This window comes from Doryrhamphus excisus, chromosome 19, assembly GCF_030265055.1.
Source record: "Doryrhamphus excisus isolate RoL2022-K1 chromosome 19, RoL_Dexc_1.0, whole genome shotgun sequence".
In the NCBI taxonomy this organism is placed as follows: Eukaryota; Metazoa; Chordata; class Actinopteri; order Syngnathiformes; family Syngnathidae; genus Doryrhamphus; species Doryrhamphus excisus.
Window position 1 is genome coordinate 11,473,676 of NC_080484.1, and position 25,252 is coordinate 11,498,927.

General features: G+C 40.8%; 1 protein-coding gene across 4 annotated transcripts in view; it reads right to left on the reverse strand.

Annotated features, from left to right (window-relative positions):
- esrrgb (estrogen-related receptor gamma b) overlaps positions 1-25,252 on the reverse strand; it is a 67,449-nt gene that overhangs the window by 18,242 nt on the left and 23,955 nt on the right. Inside the window, exons 3-5 of one of the 4 annotated variants that reach the window (XM_058056915.1) lie at positions 21,597-21,731; positions 10,818-11,356; positions 2,079-2,497 (exon numbers count right to left, since the gene is read on the reverse strand). In XM_058056915.1, coding sequence (XP_057912898.1) covers positions 2,079-2,497; positions 10,818-10,867 — 469 coding nt within the window. In that variant the 5' untranslated portion in view covers positions 10,868-11,356; positions 21,597-21,731. Of the gene's footprint in view, positions 1-2,078; positions 2,498-3,331; positions 3,367-3,520; positions 4,078-10,817; positions 11,357-21,596; positions 21,732-25,252 lie in introns of those variants that run through there. The other 3 variants (XM_058056917.1, XM_058056914.1, XM_058056918.1) reach the window with 3 other exon arrangements.

Consider the following 25,252-nt stretch of genomic DNA (forward strand, 5'->3'; position numbering starts at 1 on the left):
ATTAAAAGGAGTCCCTATAAAGGTTAAATAAAGTTACATAAGTGAGAAAAAAGTGTTTCAAATATAGGCTAACACACATTTTTTTAATACAATATTTTTTTCTGACATATTTACAAAGAGTTTAATTACATTTTAATATTATTGTGAAAAATACCTTTCAATGTAATTTTTTTGATGATTTATTTCATTATAAAAACAAAATATTGTATTGTAGAAAGAGTACTTTTTCTCCCATTAAACTAAATCAATTCCCTTCTTTAGAAATTATTATTTCATGCGAAACGACATGATAAGCTGGTGTGTATGTCAAAATATTAATACACAAGCCTTTACGTATTTGTTTTTTCTCAAGCCTCAATAATTATAATAAGTCATATGATTTCATTTGCCTTTTTTTTTTTTTTACCCGTGTTTTCTAATTTAATACAGTAATTCCTTCTGGAAAAGGTCATATTAGAGGTTGATAGCGTCTACACAGTGTAAAGTATTTCAAATAACATTCATCCTTTTGCAAAAGGTCACATTGACTCAATCATTTTATGGTTATAAAAGAAAACATTTTAGACGTGTGTGTGATAGGAAGGTGGGTGGGTGAGGGGGGGGAGTTCTGCATTGAGTTTCCAGAATAGTCTTAAATGGCGTACCTTTAAAAGGGAGCGGCATGGAGCCTCTTAGTTAATCAGGTCTTGTGTCCACCTTTATTCCTCAAAGGACATTTCAGCCACTCTAATATCCTCCCTTAACCTCTCTTATTTTCCCTCTAAATGTTGATATATTATTATGCCATGCTATTATCCACGCGCTCATCTCCACTCAGGCTGGACCTCTCCTTGTCCCCCTCCTTTAGCGAGGCCGGGACCCCCCCCCCCCTCCATACTCCCTGATTACCATTCCATTAAAGCAGCGTCTCCTTTCAGCGAGTGACCAACGTCCCTTGTCCCTTTTATTTAGAGGACTCCTCCGCGTCCCTTCTCCACTTTTTTTCCCCTCCCTCCTCTCCGACAACACCAGGACCAGTTTTCTAATTGGACCCCCACCTACTCGGGAGCCCCCCTTCACCGTCCCCAAAGAGACCGCCGTCCCCACCTTGCTCGCCCCCTTTCTTGACTTTCCGCCGATGGAACGCCGGCTTCTTAATTACAGTCACCCAACACTGATTGTTATTGACTGAAACTCCCACAGCTCGGGACAAATGACAGACACATTAGGTCCATTTTGTCCTCCACAGAGGAGAGGAAGACGAAGAGGACACAAAAGTCATGGAGCACTATTTACAGTCTGATTGTGTTTGCCGTCTAGGGGTCAACAATTCAGTCAATGGTGCTTCTTTGGTAGCCATGGCAACCAACTTTTCCAACAACAAATTATAATTAAATATAAGCTCAAAAGATATCACAAAATTGTTATACAGTATACAGTTTAGCGGTTAGTTAGTTTCAGACCTGATCACCATAAATGAATGGAATATTTTCATAGTTACAGCAGAGAAAACATTTTAAATATGTTTTTTTTACATTATTAGAGCCCTTTCTATGCTCTAAGGCCTGGGACGATAAATAAATAAATGAAGGAATGAACTGGATCATTTTGTCTGTTTTCCTCGTCTCCCGCCTCCGAACACGCATTGGTTTCAGGCACGTTTGTTCTATAGAACAACTGCATGAACGGAGTGAGCCTTTTTGTCAGTTGCAGAGTCTCTTTGTCTTGGTGGGTGGAAGCGGGGCTGGTAGCATACACACAGAGTGCAACGTAGTATAAATTAAATTTAACCTGTCTACATTGCACTTGGCGGCACGGCGGTCGAGTGGTTAGTGCGCAGACCTCACAGCTAGGTGACCAGGGTTCAATTCCACCCTCGGCCATCTCTGTGTGGAGTTTGCATGTTCTCCCCGTGCATGCGTGGGATTTCTCCGGGTACTCCGGTTTCCTCCCACATTCCAAAAACATGCTAGGTTAATTGGTGACTCCAAATTGTCCATACGTATGAATGTGAGTGTGAATGGTTGTTTGTCTCTATGTGCCCTGTGATTGGCTGGCTACCAGTCCAGGGTGTACATATAATATGAGGTGTGACCTACCTTGTATCGTCCTTTTGAAAAAGGCCTTGCAGGCTTCACAGGAGGCCACGCCGTAGTGGTACCCTGACGCGATGTCGCCGCACACCAGACAAAGCCTCTTGGGAATAGCGTTGAGCATGTACTCGCACTTGATGGGCGACTCGTCCGCCAGTCCGCCGGAGCAGTCGTCGTAGCGGCGTAAACAGGCGGCCCCACCGCCGTGGATGCTCGGGTTGAACATGGGCGGCGAGTCCAGGACGTGTGAGCGTACGCTGCCGCCGCCGTTGATGTAGCCGCCGCTGGCGTCCGAGTTGCCGCTGGGACTGTGGTGACTGCCGGTGTCCACTAGCGAGGACGATGGACTGGAGGGCTCGGTTTTGACGTAGGAACCACAGCTGGAGGACAGGTGTCGGTCCTCAGAGGGCATTCTAGTCAGCAGCCTGGACACAATAAGACATTTTATAGGGTCAAAATTAATTACTCATATTCTTGAACTTATGTGACCAGATTTTCTCATTACTTTTAAGAAATGTACAATGAAAAAAAACATGACAATATATTGCAATCTACTCATTTCATTTCTAATACGATAAACAAAGATACTAAAACAAAGAGACTATATGACTGACAAAAGGGCTCACTCCGTTTATGCCGTTGTTCTATGGAAAACTGCACCAAGGTGCTGAAACCAATGCACAGAGTGAACCCTCTTCCTGCCTGTTTAAAATTCCTGGCTATTTATGTAATTTTAGAAAGAAGTCCAAAATAAACAGTTCATATTTATGTAAATAACACTGTGGATGAGGCGTGACAAGCTGTAGCAAGCGCCATCATGACGTCATCTCTTTGCAGGAAATTCATCAGCCGTGATGGGAGCGCCCGGGATTGATAGACGACGGTACCGACACCAGCATTAACGCGTTACGCTATACGATGTGATATACTGCACTCACTTACTTCTGCCTGAGAAAAACGCCAACTAATGACGGCGCCCGCCCCCAATCCCATACAATACATCTCACAAACAATGCAATTGGTCGACTGCCAACAGGAAATAAAGGAATGAAACTTCAGAGGGTTTTAATGGCCACGGAGAGCGTTAGCCTCACGTACCGGAGAGCGTGGGTAATATGTGACCTAATCAATAGTTACTCGGATTCAAGCATGGCGTTTGGGAGGATGAGGAGATAACAACATCTTAACAGGGGCTTTAAACTGCACATGATAAATGACAAGAACACGCCATATTTCTAATCAGGTGTGGTTTTTTTTACCTTTGCAGGATTGATGCTTGAGAATTGCGTTGGAACTAAAAGAATGTTAATTTATGAGGAGAATGATTTCAGTAGAAAGGCACCAAAGTCATAATGTGAAATTAGCTAAAACCAGTTAGAATATTACTTGAATATCGTCAAAATATGACCTAAATAAAGATAGAGGGAAAAAAAGACATTTTTCATTACAGTCTTCCATCGTTTGTAGTAGTTAGTTGGTTCCAGGCCGGATCGGGCTCAGTGATTCAATTTAATAAACTGAATATTTTCGTAGTTAGAGCATAGAAAACCTGTTTACGATTTTCTAAATGCGTTTTTTAACATTATAAGAACCACATAGACATGAAATAACACCACTATAGTCACATTTACACGCCTATTATTCTTTGTTTACACCCTGTTGGTACAGAGACTCTAGATAGCCACTAGCTAGCACGCTAGCAACCTAACAAGCTAGCAAGCTAACCAGTTAGCCTCAAATTTATTTTCTTCTAAGCTTCATGACACATCTTAAAATGCAAAAGCTGACTTTTTGTTCTGGAAAATTCTGACTTTATTCTCTTTATAACTTTATTAATGTTATTATTCATTTATTCTGAAACTGAAAATCTGTCCTGATAATCCAATTTTACTGTCCTCTATTATGACCATTTGTACTCTATTATGACTATTATTGTTACAATATGGTTTCAATGGTGGCCCAATATTCCTTTCCAGGTTAAAGTCCTGAACTTTTGTGACCAGATCACATCTATTGATCCTCAGCTTCCTGTTTGCTTTTTTTTTTACCCTTTAATACTGCTTTTATGGGTCCTCCTGCATTTTTAATCAGGCTTTTAACATAGACGGAGCGATACGATGGCATGCTTCATTCTGCAGGCTGCGGCGGTTAATAAAAGATTTGCAGGAAGTGGCATTAAACCAGCGGGGCCGCTTTGGTCGATTGCAGGGTTTGTTTTCTTGGAGGGAGCCGTGCTGTAATGCATCATTGCAGGCGGGGATGGGGGGGAGGGGGTGGATGGGGATTCCCGATGGGATTGTACATTGTCGCGTGTGTTTAATAAAAAGTAGTTCACTCCACAATTAGCAACAGCGTAACTGGGAAAGTTGTTTTATGAGGTTTTAATGGGAATCCGTCCAACTGAGCTTCCAATTAGAGGATAATGTAAACTGGATAAGTGGCATAATTTGTTGGTTTTTTTAATCTTATTAAGTCATTGAATCCAAGAGACAACACCTTCTGTGCCGGCCATTTTAGCAAAATGGTTCTTTACATATATAAAACCGTCAAATATTTACAATTTTTACAATTGGAAGTGAACTGTGTGTGTGTATGCATGTGCGTATGTTAAAATTCGTAATCTTCTGCACGCTACACTCCTTAATACTCTACCACTTCCTCCTTCAGTCGTGTGTTTCTTTTTTTTTATCAAAAGCACTTCCGCCATCTTGTGGACGTTTTTATAGCTTAAAATTGCTCTGAAGCAAAATCTATTAGTGGGGAGTTGAGTCATCAATTTTTAGCTTCTTGCGAAAAAAAACCCCATATACATACGTTGTTGGGATACTACATCTTTGGTATTGAATGAATGAAGACTTTTTAATAACAATGAACTGTGCAAGGGTAAACATGTCAAGAATGAATAAAAATGAAATAAACTACTAAGCATTTTCCCACACATGGTGGGCAATATTATTGTTGGGCGAAGGGGTGGGGGCGAGGTGGGGGGTCGTGTGTGTGGTAAATCATGGTGTTGAACACACGCCTGAACATGGAAGCTCAGAAGGACAGCGGCAAGGAGCCATGCATGAAATTACTTCATTAATCTTTCCATGATAGACTGTCATTGTTTGGGTGGTGATGGGGGGCGGGGGGGGGGGGGGTACTGTCCCTTCGGTAGATTTACAGACTTCACGTGGCCGACAGGGGTGCATGGGAAGCAAGCAAAAAGTAGGAAAAAAATATGACAAACCACTGAAAATGTGGGCTGTCCTAATTTTTCCTCTCATTTTTTACATATGTAATTCTTCTAAAATGATCAACTTTTTTCTATGAATATTTTCACTTTATTCCTGTAAAATCTTCAACTTATTTTGTTTCTTATAATATTACAATATATATATATAACAGTAGTTTACTTTGATATTTTAACTTTGTATCACTAAAGTATTTTCCTCATAATAAACATATGTAATTATCCTAATATTATCAACTTTATTCTCTTAATATTTTCACTTTATTCCTTTAAAAAACGACAACTTATTTTTTGTTTCTTATAATATTACAGCATAAAACAGTGGTTTTGTTTAATATTTTAGTATTATATTTAAGTATTTTCCTCATAATAATAATAATGTCCTTCTCCTAATATTATCAACTTTATCCTTGTAAAAAAACACAACTTATTTTTTTTGTTTCTTATAATATTACAACATAAAACAGTAGTTTACTTTGATATTTTAACTCTATATTAAAGTATTTTCCTCATAATAAATATATGTAATTCTCCTTAAATTATAAACTTTTTTCCTTTAATAAACTACAACTTTTTTTGTTTCTCATAATATTACAACATAAAATAGTTTACTTTAATATTTTAACTTTATATTACTAAAGTATTTTCCTAATAATAAACATATGAAATTCTCCTAAAATTATCAACATTTTTCACTTAATATTTTGACTTTATTCCTGTAAAAAAACGACAACTTAATTTTTGTTGTTTCTCATATTACAACATAAAACAGTAGTTTACTTGAATATTTTAACTTTATATTACTAAAGTCTTCTCCTCATAATAATATGATGTCATTTTCCTAATTTTATAAACTTTTTCTCTTCCTTTTTTGAGGTTATTCTAGTAAAACAACTGCTGACTTTTCATTTTTTGCAGGGTTTTTTGTTTTCTTGCGAAATGATATTTTTAGGAAGTGCCGCAGGCCGCACTTTGGACACCCCTGATATAATGTAGATATAATGTAGATAGACAAGACTTCCAGCATACGGCCTCTTCAATGTCATCGCCACGAGGGGGACATGCCTGCATAGATTTCCCACATGGATGATGTCTCCTCACCTGGAGTACCCCCCCCCCCACCCCCCATTCTATCTACATAGGCGTCCTGTTCTCCCTGCAAAGTCAAACACACCCCCTAACTGCCTTTTAAAAAGACACACAGTAGCGTGGTGGTGGGGGAGAATAAAGGAGCGGCGACTTAAGCCGTCATTGGGAATGAAGAGTGAGGAGGTGGTGGTGGTGGGGGGGTCTCATGAGGGACAGTTACCATATTGATTTCATAAATAAACAGAGATGGACATCGATCCTCTCCTGTTATTTTGCATTTCAATTACCGCCTGGAAACGTAACCTTCAAACGTCTGCTTCTTCTTCCTCGTTGCCGTCATAACATTGCAGTGATAATCACGCTCTTGTCCATGCGCAGACCCCCCCCATTTAAAAAAAAAAAAAGAAAACAAATGTGCAAATGAGCCAACTTTGCATGAAGCTAACGCTATTAGCGCACGGCCTGCATCTCAAGCGGACGCGATGCAAATGAGGACTCGAGACGTCCGGCAGAAATGGAACATGGCGGCCCTCGGTGATGATACGCACCGCTTCCTGTTTGTGGCTTGATCGATAAAATAAACCGATTGAGGAGGAGGAGTTGGTCTTTGTGTTTAAGTGTTCTTGCACAGTGGCTGCACACCTCATCCCATCCACCACATCCATGCCGTACGTCCTCATGAGTCCTTCACACACATTGCCTGCAGGAGATATCTATATGGGGGGGGTGGGGTGGGGTGTTGTGACATGTAATGAAGTTATTCCTCGTGTGATGCCGTCTAACACACACACACACACACACAGTGAGGCTGCTATACAACACTGTCAGCATGTGTAACTGTTTAAAAGTGTGTTGTGCTGAGTGCTGGCAGAAAAATACAATTGGATTTAAATTTATGCATAATTTTTATTATTACAAATTATTATTATAATAATAACTCTCATTATTATTCATTTTGTATTGTAAGTTTGTTAAGTATTGTTTATTTTTATACTACACATTATTTTTCTGGACTGTATTTTTGTCCATGAGGTAACATTTTACAGGATTGATAAAGTTTTATTGAATTGAAGGAAATTTGTATTATTATTGATTTACTTTACTATGAGTTTTTATACTGTTTTTCCTTACACTTGTGTTTGATGAACAAAGTGGATCACTTTAGGAAACAATATTGCAATATGCAAATTTTATTGTATTATATTCTATTTTTGGCCTTATATGAGTTTTATTTACTTATTTTATAATTTTTTGTTTTGTCTATTTGATGATTTGCGTTATGTGAGGAACATCAATCAATATAATCTTTGGGGTTGTAAACACGTTCCTATAAATAACGAATCTAAAAAGACAATCTAGTGTTTTGTATGTAACGTGTTCTCGTCGAGGGAATGGTCAACAAAGACTTTGGAATACAGAAAACATGTTGTTATAACAACATGTTTCATTATAACATAATAACATAAATATAACATTTTATACGATCAACAAAAGGACATTAGATTTAACAGAGCCAAGCCATTTCTCGTCGTTACATGCCGTACCCTCAGCTGTAACTTTTGATGAGATCAATAAAGTTGTGTTTGATTGAAAGGAGGTAACAGTGGGAGGAAGTAGTGGACCTTTCTTGGCGGCTGCAAGACCGGCGTGCTACAGACCCTTTGCAGAGTGACATCAGGGAAAATGTCCAAAGAGTTGATTTTTGCAGGATGCCGGGTGTGCCCTTGAGCAAGGCACTGTCGCTTCATCGTCTCAATCCACAATGTGGTGCAATGAAGACATTTTCTGTATTAGTGACATTTTTTAGATGCATGAACATCTGACAGTAACATAAGTTGAAAAACGTTTTTTTTTTAGGCGCAAAGGAGTGTGTTTAGTCTGTGGTGAGGATACGCTGTACGATAACTACGCTAGGTGCAAGAATATATCGTCATACGACAAAATGCTCTTTCACTGGACAGACACACTGACATATCACCGTCATACCAGCCCACTAATATTAGAGGCCAGCTGTGTGTGTCAGACACTTTGGTATCGTGTGTGTGTGTGTGTGTGTGTGTGTGTGTTTGCTACGGCTTACAATGACGGCCCCTTTGGGAATACGACACAAATATGAAATGACACATTTATGGGCTACTTTTTGCAAGAATGACAGTGAAATGATGTCAAAACTGTCACATCTTTGCATCATACTGTATATGTAATGGAATGAATACATAATAAATGTGTTATTAAAACAAGAAAAACAAAAAAAATATTTACAATAAGTCCAACATGTAAAATAAATGAACTGATAACAATGCGGAAATATTTTTAAAACGGCTCCGGTTCATGTCAAATGGGTTAATGGGCTACTTGGTGTAAAAATGAAAGTCAAATGATGACTAGATTGTCACATCTTAACTTCATATAGAATGTAACAATAAATAAATGTTATATTAAAAAGACAAAAAAAAACACCATCTGATTAAAAAATATACAATACAATAATTAAAACATGTAAATTAAATCAATTGATGAGAATATTCGAGTGTTTATGCGGAAATATTTTTGAAGCGGCTTCGGTTCATGTCAAATGTTTTTATGGGCTACTTTTGTGAGAATGAAAAGTAGACGCAAATTCACATCTTTGCGTCATATATAATGTTAATAAATAAATGTATAATAAAAAGAAAAAAAAACTCAGATTTAAAAAAATACATATACTTAAAATAAACGATTAATTGTTGAGAATATTCCAGTGTTTACGTAGAAATATTTTGAAAACGGCTTCTGTTTATGTCAAATGGGATTTATGGGCTACTTGGGACAAGAATGGCAGTCAAATGATAGCCAGACTGTCACATCTTTACTTTGCATCATATATCATGTCAAATAAATATGTTACATTAAATATTAAAAAAACTAACAAAACCACCTGATTTAAAATAATATATTTCTAATAAATTAATTGATGAGAATATTCCAGTGTTTATCCACGGCTTCTGTGCATGTCAAATGAGTTTTGATGATTTTTTTTTTTAATAAATGTAAAAATGTGAATTTACTGAATGAATTTTGCGTGTTTACTACATTTCGTTTTGTCACAATAGCGTATCTCGTATCAATTTGGAAAGAAAGCTAAACTAATATCAAACATCTTGTGCATTTATGTACTTGGGTGTACTTTGTGTCATCTTATACTTGGAGTTTCCCATCTGTGAGGCATGTAGTACTTCTAATTTAGGGTACTTTACTGGAGGTGACACTACATTTACTTGTGCTGTGTGTCCTACTATATGTTCATAGTTAAGTATTCACACGTGTGTGTCTTTTTAAATGAGCTATTATGGCCACCCACATTAGGTACACTTATATGATATGCAAACGTAATGCTAGGTTTTCTTTGGGTTATTCTATTAACTTCATGTTTGCAGATGCAATGCATCGTCCTGAGAGGTGTTTGAATACGTTGGAATTTGAGAAGGACCAACATGATGCATGATGCATGAGTAAGTGGCGAATGTACACATGTATGCAAACACAGACTCTTGACTATTTTTGCAATGATGTTGGAGTTGAACCTACGCTTGTCATATGGTGTTTTCCCCCCACCGTGCACACTCTAATAAAGGCAACAGGTGTGTATAAATGCTGTTTTATGGCCTTGGCCAATGAGTGGATTGCATGGAAGACAGCAGTTTAGTGCTCAAAACTCAAAACCTTTGATTTTGAATGCATTAAAACACAGAAAAGTGCTATTAAATAGTAAAAAACACAGTTTTGGAAGTATTACTTATATAAGTTAATAAGTTGCCTAAAATAACTTTATTCTCAAACATCTCGTGTGAAGTACTCCATTTCAAATACCACAAAAATGTGAAAAAATACTCATAAATGAACAATACATGTCCGGTCTGCGTGGATTTTGCAGGGTTTTAGTCAGACTATTCCTAATGAAAGGCGCAGTAAACGATGCCCAATCCCATCTAGAGATTACCATGTAAGAGGATCCCACTAAAGGGTCTTGCAGACACTTTGGGCGACAAGACCCCCTTTCGCATGCAACGCTGCAGCTATGGATCACATACTATAGCTTCCTGTTATTTACATGCATCTGTTACTCTTAAGAGTGATGAAAGTAAGAGAAAGAAGAGCCACTTAGTGACTTCTTACTTCATTTCAAAACATTGCATGGCAATTTATGCGCACTAGAAGACACCGTGCGATGGTTGGGGGATAGTTAGTCCCGCTAATCCTGGATCCTGATGCAGAGCGGGACAGCTGCAGAGGCAACTGTCCCACCAGGACTCCCCGCAGACTTTCAGTTCCTTTTCCTCCCATAATGTAGATGCAGCACATCCAGTATACTACTATACTATATGCTGCTTATTTGCTTACTTTGCATTAGTTTAGGATGCTTAGAATTAGGATGCACTTACTGGTTATGGTAGCAGAGCGCGTCAGGGATGCACAGTTCGGAAACATCCATCAGTCCACGTTAAGCATTCCAGATGTTGAAGGAGAAAAGACTGGGGAGGGGGAAAAAAAAGCTTTTGGAAAAGGTTGGATGAGAAGTAGCTCACTTCCCGAGTCTCCACATCATCTTGCACTAAATGTCGCTCAAGTCTTCCTGGGGTGTTGGTAACCCCACCCTCCCCCCGTGTGACCCGGAAAACGCCAGCCACCGAGGCTGCAGGAGAGGAAGATGATGGAGAGGGTGAAGATGGGTGGATGCAGTAGAAGAAGAGAGAAAGGGAGAGAGAGAGAGAGGAAGCCCACACGGCAGGAGAAGGGGAGGAAGGATTGAGTCTTCATTGAAGACACGGGGGGTTCTATAAGAGCAAGGGGGTGTGGCTCCGAGGCATATGGCGGATCTGCTATTGGTCCTGGCAGAGGAGGGCTGTCCAGATTGCGGCCAATGAGAGAGAAGAGGGCGGATGTTGGTGTTTGAGCGGGCGAATGCAGCGTCCAGTGAGCGCTGCAAGAAGCACAAACACACAGCCAGACACTTTGCAAAGGTGTTTACAAGTCAGACGCACGTCCAGAGACTTTAAAGCAGACCGTTTACGGGGCTCAGCGCCAGCTTAATGCAGCTAAAGTGTTCTCTTTGCACTTTTCAGGAGCCTTTCCTTTAAAGCAACACCATCTGCTTCCCACAGCAGCTCACCATCACGCCGCTAAGTGGAAAGAGGAGGAGAGAGGGTGGATTTAGCAAGTCTACACCCCTCCCAGAAGGATGCAGCATGGAGGAAACTAAGAGTGTTGATGTCCTTCGGCAAGAATGACAACAGCTGAGGCCTAAGTCGGCTACGAGGGTTTCATTCCCCAAACGTCCAATCAAAAGCAAGTATGCCCACATTTTCAATGGAAAAGACCTCAAATAAAAGAAAAAATTCCCAAAGTTGAACACTTTTTTTTTTTTTTTTACCTCAGTTAGCGTCTGCTCTGGTTAGTGTCCTTTTTGGTTAAAGTTGAAATTTTGCGTGTACATGTGTACATTCAATAAGGTGCACGTTGTGTTATTAATACACTGTTTGAGGCCAACTGTGTTCTTAGTGTATAGTTGTCCATCGTTTATAGCGGTTAAATTAATTTTGGCAATAGAAGATTCAATGTTAATCAATGGAATATTTGTGTAGTTAGAGCACAGAAAACCTGTTTAGGACTTTTTAAATGTTGTTTTTTAATAATGAGCTCTATATGAGCTTTGTAGACATGAAATAACAACCCTATAGTGACCTTTACACTCCTATTATTCAATGTTACAACACATTTTCCACAATTTCTTGCTGCAGGGAATCAAGACGGCAGCTATCAAGCAAGCTTGTGAGCTAAAGTTCATGTCAGCTAACCAGTTAGCCTCAAACTTTTTACTTAAACAAAAAAAACCCACTTCCACATGGAATAGGAGGACAATTACTTTTACCTTCATGAAATAATTTTGTTGACAAAGCTTGTGTGTGGGGGGGGGGGTTTGCTGACGAGACGTGAAATGTTAGTGGGTGGTTACAATAGCTTAACACTGCTTGGAGTCAGCCCATCCATCCATCCATTTTCTACCGCTTGTCTCCACTAGGGTTGTGGGTATGCTGGAGCCCACCCCAGCTGATTTTGGGCGAGAGGCGGGGTACATCCTGTACTGGTGATGGAGCCAACCATGGCCCCAAAAAAAACAAAAAAACAAACAAAAAAATTCTCCTCCCATTCAGTGTGGAAGTGGTACATTTTTGGCTTTTGAAATTCACCAGTCACATTAGGTGATTTGTGAAATACCAATTGCACCTCACTATTGCTGGAGACAGGTGTGCACAAACACATCTCATTAGCATTAAAGCTACAAACACACAAAACAGCGTGTTTCCAATAGGGCTCATTAAAAGCACAACTAAACCTAGATAAGACACTTCCAACACATCATTGCAGGACTTATTTCTATACTTATCCAACATCTAAAGGTGTGGGATCTAACATACACCACGTCCGCCATCAAGCGACCCTCCCACCCCCTTCCAAACGCTTCATCAACCTACATTTTGGACCCGATCAATACCAAAGCCATCACGCGCTCGTTACCGATCAGCAGCCTGGGGACAGACTGGAGCAAAGCGGCCAACAATTAGACATTTTCTGCTTTTCTTTCCGCTGTCACCTTGGATCAGAGTCACGGGGGCCGATTAATAAAACGCAGCGGTGAATTCAATTACATTTCTGATCAATATTTTGGCATTAATGTACTTGGCCGTGTATGGAGGGGAGGCTATTCTGCTGATCTGATTAAGACATCCAGGACTAATCAATAGAGGGGATATGTTGATATTTTTAATGAGGTGCACTGCAAACAGAGACGTATGACTCCATATTCAAGTGGAACTTTGCAGGTTTTCAATTTGTCTGAATGAAAATCCCCAACGCCCATTGTTGGGGTGTCATTTTCCGCTCCACTGCTGCCACTTTCTGGAGGTGAGATGCTCCTCCCCCTCCTCTCTTCTGCTTCCACAGCGGGCTTGGTGGCGTCTGACAGGAAATCCATTCAGCCCACCGCGTGTAATCCCGCTATCACGCTATCGCCAAAGCAAGAAACACTAATCCAATCACTACGTCTGTATTTAAGCAAAACAGATTTCCAGCGACCCTTTAAGAGGCTCACACACTTTGGCTTCCAAACACTCAAACACAAATGGACATTTTTACTTCTTAATACGCCAATGCAGGCTTGATTTAAGGCCATCATATTTAACAGCAATGGAATCAATCATGACGGGTCAATGCAGAGTAACGACACGTATTGTGTCTGCTTGAGGGATACCGTGGGGTGTACAGTGTCGTTAAAGCCCTGATTCATGAGTCGCTCTCATTTTACGGGCCCCCGACCTTGTGACCTCTCAACATGGACGCTGGCATGCATGCAAACGGGACGAAAAGCAGAGCACACCCGGCGACTCGCAGTGAGCATTGGAAACCACAAAAAAAAAACCTGGGGTCAAGAGTTAGAGAGGAGTTGCAGGTATTTCAGAATAGTCTCCTCCCTCTGGCATGCAAGCCCCGCCCCTCTTCAAAATGATGGACAGAAAATGGTTAATGGTTTGGAATAGGACTTAAATTCATTTCAATTTAAATGAGCTTTGAAAAATAATTTAATAATAATATCTAACAAAAATAATAACATTTTTTACCAAATTATTCTTAACCTATTCAAATTATTTGTATTTATTTTTATTTTATTTACATTATTTTTTTTAGTTTATTTTCTTAGATTTTAAACTATTTGAAATTGAATAAATAAACAATATTTGCCATGGCAATCAAAATACAGGTGGTCCTTGCTTTACAATGTTCTGTTAGTTTTTACATTTATTTTTACATTTACAAAATGTTTTTCAAAAAAAATTATTCAAATGTAATTTTTACATTTCCACATTTATAGTGTGCAGTAATTATATGTATTTTTGCAGTTGATTCAATTTAAATTCATGATTTAATGATTTTTTACATCTTCATTTATTAGCATTTTCTTTGTTATATTTATTTGAACACATGCTGTTAGAACATAATATATAATTTGTGTAATAATACAAGCACTGTCTATTTGTACCATATAGGCTTACAAGTAATTACATTTAGTGACCATAGGGGGAGCCGTAGAGCAAGAACCTCTAAATCATGGACATATGAGGTATTACCTGTACTTTCTGAACTATAGGGAGAGTTGTGGAGCAAAAACATGATTTTTTTGGTGTGTTTTTTTTTTATTTTATTATATAAAAGCCTAAATTTCACAACTATTGTGGACTAAATATAACCTCCCCAATTCTGATCCGTTCTGTTTCCTCGTTTGGCTCCTCTGCAGGCGGAGTGTGGAGCGGGATAATTACAATAGCCACAGGGCTGCGTTAATCAGCTGGGTGCATTTGTTGCCTTTTATTATTAAGTTCCGCTCGCCTCACGGGCCCACGCTGGCCACTCGCTCTGCCAGTACTGGTGAACCAGGCCGGACCTTTGGTAGCTCCCACTGAGTTAATAAGGGATATTAGTCTCTACGGTGAGCCTCTTTAGAGTTCATTTAAGAACAAAACAAATCAGGGAGTCTGATATCTTGATTGGACTCACACAATAGGACTTTTGTTGAGACTGACATGGGGGCAGGGTGCCATGCTAGTCTCAAAAACCGGTAACAACACTTTTGCCTATGTTTTCCAACACTATCCGTAACCAGTTTGCGTATTTGATCAAGAGAGTCACAACAGCAGAGCACCTCCAGTTTAGTGTCGGTTTTCCCAATTAGCAATAACAAGGCACTAGATGTCACTAGAGGAGCCCAAAGACAGCTGGGATAGGCTCCAGCACCCCCACAACCCTCATGAGGATAAAATTAGAAAATTAATAAATAAAGTTTAATAAATTTTTGGGAAAATAGAGGGAAAAACACATTATGGGAATAACATCACACAATGTTATGGGAATAAAGTCCTAATATTTTTTTTTTTTCGGAACAAAGTTGAAATATTTGGACATGAAAATTAAAACCAACAGCATAGTGAGGGGTGTACTCACTTTTGTGAGATTTTGTATTTGTGCATGTTAGCTAGCTGGCAGGCTACTTCCCGGTCCATGGAGGATGACGTTAGGACGCAAGGCAGCCGAATGGACGGCACAGCAAAGGCGTTCTTAGCGACAGCTCCGTAATGCCATTTACACCCCGGTCTTTTAATCATTTTAACTGGCCTTTTTCGAGATACACTTGGCTCAAAAGACTCCCTCTGCTGTTTAAAAATAGCACAAATGGTCTTTAGGAATCAACCTGGGAGGCGCTTTAATCTCATCGAACGGAGCAAAAGCCAGACGTTTAGCTCCGACGCGGTGCCCAATACAAGATTACGCCGGCCCAATATAGCCCTGCGCGCCACCCCGTTTATTTTTATCCTCTATTAAGGCAGCGATATCCTTAAAGGCTGCCAAAATTATCCCGCCCAAAAACGCTGACTGGGAAATATGAAAGGTTCCCGGCGCTTCTAGTAAGCAGTCTGCTCGCATGGCGGAGCAATGTGACTGCTGCGCTGGCGATACAACCACAGGGGTGACCCTCCACTCGGGCGGAGAGGTGAGACCCAATGAGAGTCGTCTCTGGATTACGAGCCAAGTCTTGGAAACAATGAATGTTTGCATTTGTAGTCATCAGTACAGTCTAATTTGGGAGTAAAGGGTAAACCCTAAATGCTACAATCCTAGCTTAGTGGCAAATAGAAAAGCTGAGTACTCAGAGATTCTTCTATAAAAGTTAATTTAACTTTAAAAATGATTTGGAGTGCATGAGAAACTGAAAAGCCACATGATCATTTTTTTAACAAGTGCCGTCATTTCCGGTGTATACAGTAAGCCGCTACTTTTTTCTTAAACCTTGAACCCTGCTGCTTATACAGTAGTTTGGCTAAATTATGACCATTTTCTAATGTGGTGATATCTCCTATACTTCAGAACGCGCCGCTCGTGAGTCAGTGAAGAAACAGTAGCTCTTTCTTTCACAAGTTTTTTAACCCACTGGAAATAAAAAAAAAAGCTAAAATCATCACACAGTAACTTAACACTCAAAAGGTAGCTAAGAAATATACAAGCTAAGTACCAATACAAGTTTAAAATTTAAAAAAAACAATTTTAACTTCTTCCCATAATGCATTATTCCCAGAAGAGTAGTTCATTGGCCAATGGCAGTTCATGGGCCACCAGAGGGAGCTCATGAGTGTTAATGGGCTCCATACAATAAAACCCCTTTAGTTACATTTACACTCAAAAATAAGAAATAAGATTCATGCTCGTGTGGACAGGAAGTGACAGGAAGGGATTCAGTACGGCCACAACAGTAGCCCTTGTTGTTATTATTACGATAATTACTGTTATTGTGCCTGTTGTGAGATCATTCAAACCTGCAATAATTGTTGTTGACGGCGATCAAGTCAGCTGCATGTTACTAGTGACACCTAGTGGCCAGTGTAGACTACAGTTCATTAACCTCCATTAATGCCTTAAACTGGATTTGTATTTTAGTTCACTTAGTTAATGCTCAACAATGTTTCACTTATACCCAAAATAAAATAATAATAATAAATAATAATAATAATAATATAATAATTATTAAATAATAATCAAATAAAAATAAATACAAATAAATACAAATAATACAATTTGCTTAATATGCATATTTTTGGACAAATAATAGGCCATAGTCCTCCACAAAACCAGTCATTTCTTAATTAATTCACTTTGGAAAAACCGCAATAGAATGAGGGAGTGATCTTTGAACCGCAAAGCGGCGAGGGATGACTGCGTGGCGTCTTTCTGTGAAGCGACGCACGTCCCATCCTCCGACTGAGAGAAGCTCTGAACTAGCGTGTCATTGCTAGCAGCTAAAGAGAACGGTAACGTTTCCCAGGGCTCCCCGAAATTTGCTCGTCCGTGTGGTTCATTTAGGTAGAAAGTGCCTTTTTATCGCAGTATCGGGACGAGATAAGAGCGCCATTTTCCCCGATCAAGTGCTTCCTAAATGAAAAGTTTTGTACCCAAGTTCCTCCGAGTGAAGGCGACTATTGAAGAGTTGCTGGTAGCCCGTGGGCGCGGCGAGATAGGAGCTCAAGCGGAAGCTCCATGAAGAGAATTTACTGAAGTTACTTCACAGACGTGCACACAACTTTCTCACAGGTGTGCTCTCATTTGCAGTACTTTGTGTTCATTGGTGTATTTCAATGAGTCAGAAGCAAACGCTACCTGTTCACGGCGTCTTTGATCAGCAGGCTACACGCTGCGCACGACACAAGACGCTGACGCCGTGCCAGGCGCCTCGTTGGAATGAATCAGAGTTGAAGGTATCGATCCGCCTTAGAGACGGCAATGACACAAGAGGTGACTCCATCATGGAGATGGCCTTACGTTGATGCAGGTAGCGTCAAATGAGGACTTCAGGTGGTGTTAATATTTTCATTCATCCAGGTCAATGTATTCTCAGGGCGTTCGATCCATCACAACTGGACTGTTCAGGTCCAGGTCTTAGATTCGCCTCTTATCCATACATGCTCAGAGACTAGGTGGGACACACACCAGTTTGACTGGATAGGACAGCTCAATTTTGAGAGCTTGGTACAAGATACAATCCTCTAAAGGAGGAAGGACGTTGGACGGGGAAGACCCAACACACTTTGGAGAGACTATGTCTCTCAAATGGTCTGGGAACCCATCATTAGGATACAATGGAGGGGGGGGGGGGGTGCTCTGCCCGCCAAAGATGGTCGTGTAGGTGCTATCACCTTGGTTAGCATCCCATTCAGATGTAATGATGGTCATGGAGCCACCTGAAACCAAGATGGCCGCGCCATGTTTATTTGTTAGCCGCTAAATGATTGACTCCTTTTTGAAATAACAGCAATGAATGAGTTCTGTACGGAGAAACGCTTTGTCGGAAGAGGCAAACAGCTTCATTCAGTCAACACTTCCCAGACCACGAGGGAGACGGCTAACGGTGTTAAAAAAGTTAGATTGGAGGAGGGGAAAAAAAAAAAAAGAAAAACATCAGCTTTAGGAAGTTCTCAGTACCTGGGAAAGAAGTGTGTTCCTGGAGGCTTTCCTATACTGTATGATAGTAAAAGCCTTGCTCTTCTGGGCCTTGTTGCTTCTCTGTGAGCTCAAATGCTGGATTTTAGTGTGCGCTCGTCCCATGAGGGCAAAAGCTTTGCAGAAGTTAGAGGAGGGTTATATCAAGTTCAGTGGAAATGCTCTTTTGAGGGCAACTTTTTCATAAAAAGACAAAGATATAAAATAAGGTTCCAAATGTTATGCCGGCGCGTGTTTTCGATAGTGGTGGATTGACGAGAGAATAATAAATATACAAGTTAAATGTGTGGGAAATCCTGTGGGCATTCCTCCATACAAATGTCTGCAGGAAACATTGTTTATGACAATCTACATTTGGCAACTCAACAATACGGCAGAACCTCCAAGGACCGACAATCTGTTGTAGGATGCTGGTTGGAATCTTTCCTCCCATTGGATAGTTACTGAGGAACTAAGGCACATACATTTAGAGTGGTTACCGAGGAACTAAGGCACATACATTTAGAGTGGTTACTGAGGAGCTAATGCACATACATTTAGAGTGGTTACTGAGGAACTAAGGCACATAAATTTAGAGTAGTTACCGAAGAACTAGGGCACATACATTTAGAGTAGTTACTGGGGAACTAATGAAGAACTAATGTCCAAGGCAAATACATTTAGAATAGCTACTGAGGAAATAAGGCACATATATTTAGAGTGGTTACTGAGGAACTAATGACCAAGGCATATATACATATGTATTTAGAGTAGTTGCTGAGGAACTAGGGCACACACATTTAGAGTAGGTATTGAGGAATTAGGGCACATACATTTAGAGTGGTTATTGAGGAACTCATGACCAAGGCATATGCATTTAGAGTAGTTGCTGAGGAACTAAGGCAAACACATTTGGAGTGGTTACTGAGAAACTAAGGCACACACATTTAGCATAGTTACTGGAGTACAAAGGCACATACATTTAGAGTAGTTACTGGGGAACTGAGGCACATACATTTAGAGTAGTTATTGGGGAACTAAGGCACATACATTTAGAGTAGTTACTGAGGACCTAATGAAGAACTAATAACCAAGGCACATGCATTTAGAGTAGTTAATGAGGAACTAAGGCACATACATTTAGAGTAGTTACTGATGAACTAATGAAGAACTAATGACAAAGGTACATGCATTTAGAGTAGTTGCAGAAGAACTAAGGCACATACATTTGGAGTGGTTACTGAGGAAATAAGGCATATACATTTAGCGTAGTTACTGAGGTACTAAAGCACATCCATTTAGAGTAGTTGCTGGGGAACTAAGGCACATACATTTAGAGTAGTTACTGGGGAACTGAGGCACATACATTTAGAATAGTTACTGAGGAACTAATGAAGAACCAATGACCAAGGCACATGCATTTAGAGTAGTTGCTGAGGGTGTAAGGCACATACATTTGGAGTGGTTACTGAGGAACTAAGACATATACATTTAGCATAGTTACTGAGGTACTAAGGAACATACATTTAGAGTAGTTACTGGGGAACTAATGAAGAACTAATGAGTAGTGGTTAGGGTTAGGTCGGGTGGTTCCTCATTAACCACTGTCATTTAGTTTTACCATTCAATGCATTTTTTTGAAGTTTGATTTAAGGGATGAGATGTTCTGAACTTCTGTTTCCATGCAGGTTATTGTGTGGATGTAAGCCCCACTGCAAAACTACTTACACCAAAATCAACGGAATCAAGAATGAATCCCACACAATGGATCCCGTTATGGATTTTTAGACTTATCCCTACTTTTGAAGCCTCTTTTCCCCCAAAACTGCACAACTTGGATGGCATTGGGTCGTCAAGGAAGTTGTAAAGTAAAAAAAAACCCTGCAGGTCTTTCAGGCACGCACCTGGTTTGTTTAATACGTTGAAGCGTCCCCCTCTCTCCGACATTCACCCACATTAATTCCATGATTGTGTCTTCCCCTCATTTTCTCCCTCGTTATGCAGTTAATGTTTCCAATTTGCCGTCATCACAGAAAACGCCACGAGAAGCCATAAATTCCCTTCTAATTCCAAATAATTAGGATTACACGGACCAGTGGTTTTCAATCAGCGAGATCATCCCGCTGATAGATGGCGGGATAACTGGTCATTGCGCGAGACATAAATATTGTGTCGTTCAATTAATCCGCTCTAATGAGGTGTCAGAGCTGCCAGTCATCCATCAAATGCAATTAGGAATAAACACATATGCATGGAGACGGGTAATTAATAATTAGCAAAGCAAAGAAAAACACTATTGGATTCCGCAGGAGCAATTTAGCACAGACGGAGTCACACAATGACACAGCAGCGGAATACGAATCCATTTTTGAACCGCTTTTGGTGTCTTGTGTCTGACACGCTACAGGACTCCACCATTGTGTCAGGTTAAGAGGTAGTTCAACTATGCTTAAACCTGGAAAAAAATCAAGGAAATCCCACAAGACTCATTGTCCTAAATAGAAGACATTTCTTAAGGAGAATTTCATTGTCTTCTATTTTCTGGAGACAGACCGAGCATCCTGAGAGAGTTTAAGAGCCACAAATTTAGTACTATAGTTTGTCATTGTGCACTTAAAAAGGTTCTACTAGAACTAAAAAAGTCATTTTACATACAAATTTTGACATCCATCTACAGCTTAGCCGAGGTCAGGAAAGAAAAGACCTCCCTCTCCTGGTCTAGCTCCTTCCGGCAGATCCCGAGGTGTTCCAGGCCAGTTGAGAGACACAGTCTCTCCATTTCCTGGCTCTTCCCCAAGACCAACTTGACCTAGACCCCTCCCCAGGGAGGCTTCCAGGAGGCATCCTGACCAGACGCCCAAGCCACCTCATCTGGCTCCTCTCAGTGCTTCTACACTGAGTTTACCCCGAATGACAGTACTTCTCACCCGATCTCAAAGGGAGGGCCCAGCTAGCCTTAAGGTCATGATCTCAGTCCCATCAGGCTGTTACGACATTAAGAGCAGAAGCTGCAAAGCATGGTCTTACAGATCTTCGATCTATGCCGTTTCCACTGATAGAACATCATTTGTGCGTCCTTTATACGTTATTTTTAAAGCCACGGCCCCCATAAAAAAAATAAACTGTTGCATGTTCACACCAACCTTGACCTTTGACCCCAAATCAGTGTCTCCTCCTCCTGTCCAAGTGGACATTTGTGCCAGATGTGATGAAATCCCCTGCAGACGTTCCTGAAATATCCTGTGCACCAAAGTGGGACCCGACAGAAGGACAAACCCCTGAAAAAGAAGAAAAAAAGTTAGGGCTCAGCAGTGTGTCGATGCTGACGATGGAGGAAAAACCCTCCACGCAACACAAGTCGTTCGCTGGACTGGAGCTGTTTTTAACCAACTCTCCGAAAGGCTGTGATACCTCCGCGGTCGGGCCGCGGTGGCAAAGAGGCAATTACACGGATGCACTGGGGCGAAAGACAGCAGGAAATCAATACATAATTTCAACGTTTCAGGCGGCGTTTCCCCTTAAGTCAGTCAACGTCTCAATTCGGTGCCTTTGTTGTACCGCATATGGCGTCATGAAATATTTACTCATGTGACACCCTGTAATAATAGTAACTGACAACGGATTATTTGATGATATTCACAGAAGAAGAGGCCACACGAACACGTTGTAGTGGACGTTTATGGGATGACAACACAAATCTATAGAAATACTATACAGTTGTGAACTTCCGCAAATAGGATTCGGTATTAATAAATGTAATATTTTCATAAGCTTAGCATAGAAAACCTGTTTACAATCTTTTTTTTTTACATTATTAGAGCCCTCTAAACATAAAATAACACAACTCAACAAACAGGGCGGCACAGCGGTCTTGTGGTTAGCGCGCAGACCTCACAGCTAGGAGACCAGGGTTCAATTCCACCCTCGGCCATCTCTGTGTGGAGTTTGCATGTTCTCCCCGTGCATGCGTGGGTTTTCTCCGGGTACTCCGGTTTCCTCCCACATTCCAAAAACATGCTAGGTTAATTGGCCACTCCAAATTGTCCATAGGTATGAATGTGAGTGTGAATGGTTGTTTGCCTATATGTGCCCTGTGATTGGCTGGCGACCAGTCCAGGGTGTGCCCCGCCTCTCGCCCGAAGACAGCTGGGATAGGCTCCAGCACCCCCGCGACCCTCGTGAGGAAAAAATGAATGAATGAATGAACTCACCAAACAGTTAATGACACCTAGTGGCTAATGTAGAACCCTACATTCACAATTTGAATGCACTCTCTCCCTTGTATTTCTATTTTTAGTTCTTTTACTTTGTTTCATTTAGCCATATTTATGTATGAAAATGCTTAATTCAGGACAAGAATGTGTACAATTTGCTTAAATATGCTTTTAATTTTTTATTTTTTTTTACTAATAATAGGCCATATTCAACCACAAAACAACAAAAAAACGCAATAGAGTGAGGCCGTCATGTCTCAACCGCAAAGGACGACTGCAATATGCATGGCAGGGCTATAGATAGCGATGATGTTCTGAACTCCTGTTTCTATGCAGATGACTGTGTTGTTGTCAATTCTGCAGCCTGACTCCCCAAAATGGAACAAATCATTAGTGGCCAGGAGCCCGCCACAGCATAAAAACCACAAATCCACTGAAGCAACCCTTATTTGAATGAAAGCAGGCTGGTTTGATTGACTAATCGCCTTCTAAATTAGAAAAGACTATACCACAGAGGCTTCTTTCTGGGAGATTTGTGTGTTAGGGCTCACGGGAGATGATGATGATGATTGTTTAACTCGTCTTCTTCTTCTTCCATCAGCTGGCATTTACACCTCCAAGCATTAACTCCAACTAAAAGACCAATTTTTTGGATTAGATATGGTGCACTTTTAAGTTGTGTATTTGAATATGAAAAGGACATCAGTGGGGGGAGTGACGGGAAGCCCAAGGGATCCAAACACTGGCTTCCTCTAAAATGTTAATGGTTTGGCTAATTGAAGGTATGTTCTTTGTCAGCTCACAGTTTTTTCGGAGGGTCTCATCTATGGAGCGAGCCACCACTAGGTAGCAGAGCTTTTAGATGTTAGCGTATTTGACTGCTGCTGCTATGGGGCGCCGGCGGATTTGGGCGCTTTTAAGATAAGTTAGGGGGCTACGCATGCAGATCCTGCACAAACCTGCATTCATAGCAGCCACACACACACACACACTCTCATGTGCATGTTGAATTTCAAAAAGAGAATAATTGCCCAGGGCGGCGGCAGGGGGAGCGTGGCCTCAGGATTCCCCGAGAGTGCCTGTGAAGTTAACGAATCACGAGTCTATCAACTGAAGCTCATCTTTCATGGCGCCACCTTCCTCCTGAGTAATAGCAGAGTGGAGTAAGAAGACAAGCCATTTACTTGTCTTTCTCCCCTGTCTCGCTTTCTTGAAAGATCGCTTTTGATCGCGTTAAAACACGACGCTCATTGAGGGAAATCATGCACACTTGTGCTGATTTACACATTGTGTGTATTTGTTGGTGGAACCTTCTACTCATGAACCGCTGCACGCAAATAAGTGAAAATGTGTTTAAAACATTTGCTGCTATTATTTTTGGGACAGGGCGGCACGGCGGTCTAATGGTTAGCACGCAGACCTCACAGCTAGGAGACCAGGGTTCAATTCCACCCTCGGCCATCTCTGTGTGGAGTTTGCATGTTCTCCCCGTGCATGCGTGGGTTTTCTCCGGGTACTCCGGTTTCCTCCCACATTCAAAAAAACATGCTAGGTTAATTGGCAATGGTTGTTTGTCTATATGTCCCCTGTGATTGGCTGGCAACCAGTCCGGGGTGTACCCCGCCTCTCACCTGAAGACAGCTGGGATAGGCTCCAGCACCACCCGCGGTAGAAAATGAATGAATGAATGAATGAATGAATTTTTGGGACAAATACACCACATGGTGGCGCTGTTCCTGAACGCCATAAATTGGACTTGAAATTTCTCACACACCTCTGCAGAACACACTATATCTTTAAATTAAAATTTGGCAGCTCATCAATGCATATAATGGGGAACACCTATTCCAGCCTGTTAAAACACCTCAAAAAGCCTCCAACAAGGTTTTACAGACATACTGTGACCATGTAGTATCAGGCACGCTCATGATAACTACAGTACTTACAGTAGTTTGTCATAATTTGGTCTTTTTAAGCATCACAAACTCAGAAACAAAAACACAGCAGCAGTCGCAGCAGCTCCAGAATGTACCGTATTTTCTGGACTATAAGTCACACAAGGCCAAAAATGCATAATTATGTAGACAAAAACATACATAAGGGCGGCACGGCGGTCCAGTGGTTAGCGCGCAGACCTCACAGCTAGGAGGATTAGGGTTCGATAACCACCCTCGGCCATCTCTGTGTGGAGTTTGCATGTTCTCCCCGTGCATGCGTGGGTTTTCTCCGGGTACTCCGGTTTCCTCCCACATTTCAAAAACATGCTAGGTTAATTGGCGACTCCAAATTGTCCATAGGTATGAATGTGAGTGTGAATGGTTGTTTGTCTATATGTGCCCTGTGATTGGCTGGCGACTAGTCCAGGGTGTACCCCGCCTCTCGCCCGAAGAAAGCTGGGATAGGCTCCTGCACCCCCGCAACCCTCATGAGGAAAAAGCGGCAGAAAACATACATAAGTCGCATTTTTTGCGGGTTATTTATTTTACAAACTACTTACTCTTGGAAGGCAGGTTCTAACAATAAAATAATAGAGAACAGCCTGAATATGTGTAAGATATGCTAACACAATGGTTATTCAGCTACAC